This window comes from Hipposideros armiger, unplaced genomic scaffold, assembly GCF_001890085.2.
Source record: "Hipposideros armiger isolate ML-2016 unplaced genomic scaffold, ASM189008v1 scaffold_15, whole genome shotgun sequence".
NCBI classification, from domain to species: Eukaryota; Metazoa; Chordata; class Mammalia; order Chiroptera; family Hipposideridae; genus Hipposideros; species Hipposideros armiger.
Window position 1 is genome coordinate 6282618 of NW_017731365.1, and position 5605 is coordinate 6288222.

General features: G+C 49.5%; 1 protein-coding gene across 2 annotated transcripts in view; it reads left to right on the top strand.

Moving 5' to 3' along the window:
- Window positions 1-5353, top strand: part of PLAU (plasminogen activator, urokinase) — a 12261-nt gene extending 6908 nt beyond the window's left edge. For both annotated transcript variants that reach the window (XM_019624276.1, XM_019624286.1), the window contains exons 5-11: window positions 1075-1249; window positions 1438-1529; window positions 1716-1932; window positions 2155-2303; window positions 2911-3051; window positions 3404-3552; window positions 4228-5353. In XM_019624276.1, coding sequence (XP_019479821.1) covers window positions 1075-1249; window positions 1438-1529; window positions 1716-1932; window positions 2155-2303; window positions 2911-3051; window positions 3404-3552; window positions 4228-4407 — 1103 coding nt within the window. In that variant the 3' untranslated portion in view covers window positions 4408-5353. The remainder of the gene's footprint in view (window positions 1-1074; window positions 1250-1437; window positions 1530-1715; window positions 1933-2154; window positions 2304-2910; window positions 3052-3403; window positions 3553-4227) is intronic.
- The last annotated feature ends 252 nt before the right edge of the window (window positions 5354-5605 follow it).

Sequence of the window (5605 nt, forward strand, 5' to 3'; positions counted from 1 at the left end):
GGCTGCTGGCCACTCACGCTGGCTGCTGTCTACACACAGTAGCCCATGGCAACCCACTGCAGCAGGGGCTGCAGCCTATGCCGTTGCTGCCCAGCTCCAGGTTGAGCTCTTATTCAGCATCTTAGCTGTAGAGGGCAGTGTCACTGTCCCTCATATGTGGGATCTGAACCGGGGCCCTCTGGCATCCCAAGCCAGCTCTTAACCAATGCGCCACTTGGCCGGCCCAACCCCAGAGTTTCTTGTGGGGCTGCATCTCTGGGCTTAATGAGGTTTTGGGAAGTAGAAGCTAGGAGAGTTGTAGGTCAGGCCCTCCATGGCACATAGGTGTAAAAAAGTGCCACAAGCCAGGGGCCCATGGTTTTGTAAATGGTGTGCAGGCTGTGTGTCAAGTCCCAATTTCCTCCTCAGCCTGATGCTTTTGTGCCGTGCACATCCTGTACAACTGGATTGTGATCCTCTTTAGGATTAGTTTCACTAGATTTTCTTCACTCTGCTCCCAACAATTCTTGGACTGACATCAACCAAGGAGGACACCTGCTGCACGAGTGAAAATGCTAACCCAAAACCCAGCCCAGCTTGAGTATGGCATTCAGTGAACAAAATACATGATCTCCCATTATCTGTGTGTGGGGCCAGTGCCGAGTTTTCTCAGTATGTTAATAGAGCCCATGACCAGCCAATGCTGTCCCTAATATGAGGAGGCTCAGAATCTAAAGCTGGGTGATATACTAATGGAGGTGACCATATATTTCGAACCAAACATCAGCTTCCGAAGAAGTAGGGTGTGGAAGGCAGCCTGGGAGATATAGTTAGATGCCAAAATATTGGAGTTTCTGAGCTATGTTAATNGTGACTGATCTGCCTCACCCGGGAAGAGCGCAATGATGGTGCCAACTTGGGCCAGTGAAGCAATGTTCTCCACAATTAGACTGAAGAACAAAAGGACAGCAACTTGTCTGTTCCCCTTCCCCCAATTCCCCAATAGAAATCTTAAATAAATAAATAGATAAATAAAATGCCTGTCTGAACTTCCTCCTCTTTCTAACATTCTCTCATCCTCACACCCTTCCATAGATACATCGCAAACCTGCTATCAGGGGAATGGTCACTCTTACCGAGGGAAGGCCAACATGGACCGTATGACCCGGCCCTGCCTGGCCTGGAATTCTGCCAATGTCCTTCTGAAACCGTACCATGCCCAAAGACCTGATGCTCTTCAGCTGGGCCTGGGGAAACACAATTACTGCAGGTGAGGTGGGGGCAGCAAGGACCTTCCCCGTGGCCTCACATAAGCCCTTATTACCCTTCACTTCTACTTCCAGAGTGCTGGCCATAGCATGAGAAAAGCAAGGCCTCTGGTTGAGTCTTCCCTGGAGGGGAGGATGCGGAAGGTCATTCTATGTTGAAAGAACACCCCTGTCCCCTCTGTGTTGCCAGGAACCCAGACAAACAGAGAAGGCCCTGGTGCTATGTACAGGTTGGCCTAAAGCAGCTCGTCCAAGAGTGCATGGTGTCTGACTGCTTTAATGGTGAGTGTCACGGACCTGTTTATGATGGTGGGGTAGTAGGGGACGAACTCATGTCCCCTTATTCCATCACAGGAGGGATGAGGAGGGAGGCCTGTCTGGCCCCCAACAACTGGGAGGTCAGAGGATGAGGAGAGGGACACTTGATCCTACCTGGCACCCCAAGACATTCCTCTCTTTCTCCTCCAGGAAGAAGTCCCTCTTCTCCTGAAAAAGCAGAGTTCCAGTGTGGCCAGAAGGCTGTGAGGCCCCGCTTTAAAATCATTGGGGGACAATTTACCACCGCTGAGGACCAGCCGTGGTTTGCAGCCATCTATAGGAGGCACCGCGGAGGCTCTGTTACCTACGTGTGTGGTGGCAGCCTGATCAGTCCTTGCTGGGTGGTCAGCGCCACACACTGCTTCATGTAAGTCCCTCTGTCTCTTCTCCCTGACCCTCCTGCCCTACCCCAAACACATCCCTTTCTCCTTCTCAGCAAAAGATTCCACTCCAATTCTACCCCCTTAGCCCCTCTCCATGTGGCCTATGGCCTTGGAGACAAGTCATGCTCTGAGGTCACTGTGGTGGGGAGGGGGACGTGACAGGATCTTATGAGATCAGACTGCCTGACACGTTTCCCCTCCCACAGTAATTACCAAAAGAAGGAGGATTACATTGTCTACCTGGGTCGGTCAAAGCTTAACTCCATTACACCTGGGGAGATGAAGTTTCAGGTGGAAAAGCTCATCTTGCATGAGGACTATAGTGCTGACACACTTGCTCACCATAACGATATTGGTGAGTGGAAAACCATCTTGCGTCATGATGATGGCTGGGGGAAGAGGGTTTCAAGAAGAGAAGTGGGAGGTTGAGGTTGTATGGGAACTTGAAGTCACCACTTTACACAACAAAGGGAGAGGTGGGGAAGGGTTCAAAGTAACATATATGAGGAGCCTGGTACTCCTCTGTAGAGTCCCTGAATTTCTAAACAGGTAGCTTCCTTGGGTGGTAGTGGCCCTATGGGCAGGCAGATGGCTTGGGCTGTGATCCCCCTTCCTTTGTTGAATGCAGACTCTGTCCCAGGACATAGAACTTGGAGAGAACATTGGGCTGGATTTCAGCCTAGCTGCCTCAGCTAGGGCTTTTGCAGAAAAAAACCCATACAGCTGTCTGCAGTAGGCCCTGGTGATCCAAGCCATTGCCATCAGCTGGAACAAAGCCCTTGAGGCATGGGACAGGGGAGGCTTATTTCAGATGGCATACTACCAGTAGACCTCCCAAGATGACCTCTGACCCTAACTGACCTCGGGATAGACAGATGCTCCCTCAGCATTTGGAGGGGAGAGATGGTGACCGCTTGACCGGATGGTTATCTTGACCCTCTGACTCCTTCCCCCTCCTCCAGCCTTGCTGAAGATCAGTTCCATCTCAGGCGAGTGTGCACTGCCATCCCGGTCCATACAGACCATCTGCCTGCCCCCAATGTATGGCGATGCTCATTTTGGCACAGACTGTGAGATTACTGGCTTTGGAAAGGAGAATACCAGTAAGTCACCTTTGGGGCTGGCTGAGAGGGTCCTGGGGGAGTGCTGTAACCTGGAAGTGAGCTCAGCTTGATCAAGGGAGGACCGTGGAGATAGAGATGGGAGCATTGTGGAGGCAGCAGATGGGTCCAGGAATGGAGTAGGGAGCATTGTTTATGGAGTGGTGGGTCATAAGGGTAAATAGATAGGGGGTGAGAGGCTATCGGTGGGGTAAAATCTCAGATTTGGGTGGAAAAAGAAAAGGGGCTTTCCCTGGTAGGGATACTTTTTGGTTCCCTCCCTAGCAGAGAGTCCCAGGGGAAAGGCTGGACAGACACATCTTAATATAAATTCCTCCATGTTTCTTCCCTTTAGCTGACTATCTCTATCCAGAGCAGCTGAAAATGACTACTGTGAAGCTGGTTTCCCACCAGGACTGTCGGCAGCCCCACTACTATGGCTCTGAAGTCACCACCAAAATGCTGTGTGCTGCTGACCCAAAGTGGGAAACAGATTCCTGCCAGGTAAGAGTTCCAAGCATCTCTCTCCATTACACACACATCTCCCCAGGGCTCCCGGGCATATCTCTACCAGCTTTGGGGGAGCCTTTCTCCAGCCAAAGCCCCCAAGAAGCCAGAATCAGGAGCTCAAGTTTTAGAAGGTTAAACCAATCTTTATGTCTTTCCCAAACATTTCTTATGAGCCTGTGTCTGTGCTAGGCAATTCAGACTAGCGGAGGGAAGGGGACTAGGAAGAAACAAGAGGAAATAATACAACTCGGGGCTCAATGTGTGGTGTGAATTATAAACGATCAGAGGTTCAGGAGAGGGAAGCAAGTGCAAGTAGATGGTCATGGAGGGGAGGCTTTAAAGAGAATGTGACTCAGTAGGGATTTGAAAAGGCAGAAGGAAGAAAGGATTGTGTTTCGGCAGAAAGATACAAAAATGGAAATGAGCACAGCATATTCCAGTATGGGAGAAGCAGGGTCTGAGAATGTGGGTGGAATAGGGGCAGACAACAGGGCTTTGAAAGCCAAGCAGAGGATTTGAAACTCGATGTGGCAGAACATGGGGAGTCTCTAAGGACTTCGATTCTGGAAAACTCTCCCTTCTCTCTCTCAGGCATGATTGGGAGGTAGGATCAGATGGGTTCCTCCTAACTTCTCGCAGGGTTCACCTTTTGTGTTTTTGGCTTCACAGGGAGACTCAGGGGGACCCCTGGTCTGCTCCATCCAGAACCGTCAGACTCTGACTGGGATTGTTAGCTGGGGCAGTGGATGTGCCATGAAGGACAAGCCAGGAGTCTACACAAGGGTCTCACGCTTCCTGCCCTGGATCCGCACTCACACCAGGGAAGAGAATAATGACCTGACCCTCTGAGGACTCCCAGGGAGCCACAGGAGGAGAAGGGCACTGCCTACGCCCACGCTGACCATGATTTTCCCAGTAGGGCCATCTGCACAACCTATATATAAAAGGAAGAGACTGAGAAAGATAGGCTCTGCAGAGATGGTTTTGCTTGTGCTGTCCACCGGGATGAGTGACAATAGCTTTATCCTCAGATAGAGGCCTGGGTGCTGGCCGCCCAGATCCTCTCTGGCCAGGATGGAGAAGTGGTCCTGACCCAGGATGGTATGGACCAGTAGTTTGTCTTTCTCTGGACTAAAGCCTCCTTGAGATAAAAATGGCATCTCCTGTACATGGGTGGAAGGAGAGACAGCTCCCCCAACGCTTGGCATTCATGAGGCCTATTGTTGGGAAATGAATAATTTCCCAATTAGGAAGTATGACAGAACTGAGGTCTCTTCAGGGAGTTTGGCCAACATAGGAACAGTGGTTTGGGGAGTAGGGACACTAGTAACTTGAGGGCTCTGACATTCCATGAATGTATCAGGAAATATTATATATATGCATGTTTATGTTTGCACACTTGTGCACGGGCTGTGAGTAGACAGTTTGGGTAAGACCTGGTGTTTCTGTGTTTGACTATGAGTCTAGATATTTTCCTAAACTGTATGTACTGTGATGCCACAGAGAATGGTCTGTCAGGAGAGGACATGGGTCACTTCTGGGGTCTCGGGTCTCCCATGCGATGATGCCTATGAATGTATTTTTCTGGGGCATGGCCCATGACCATTAAAATTTCAGTTTCACTTTTACACAGATATCCCTTTCTTAGCCAGTTATCCCTTCTAACTTTCCAGCTGAGTTCATTCAACCCTCACTGGATGGGGTGAGGACCACTCCTGTACACTGAATATTTAATAATTATATTCTGCTATTTTTATTTATATCTATTTTTGTAATTTTGAATAAAGATGATTAATAAAATGTGATTTTTTTTTTTTTCTGAAGACTGTTTGTTCCCTGGTGCTTGTATGGGAGTGAGTTGGGGAACAAAAAAAGTAGAAAATGACGATGGTGGCATACACTCCAGAGGTTTTTTTAAAGATTTTTATTGGGGAATTGGGGGAGGGAAACAGCATTGGGGAATCAGGGAAGGGGAACAGACAAGTTGCTGTCCTTTTGTTCTTCAGTCTAGCTGTGGAGGACGTTGCTTCACTGGCCCAAGTTGGCA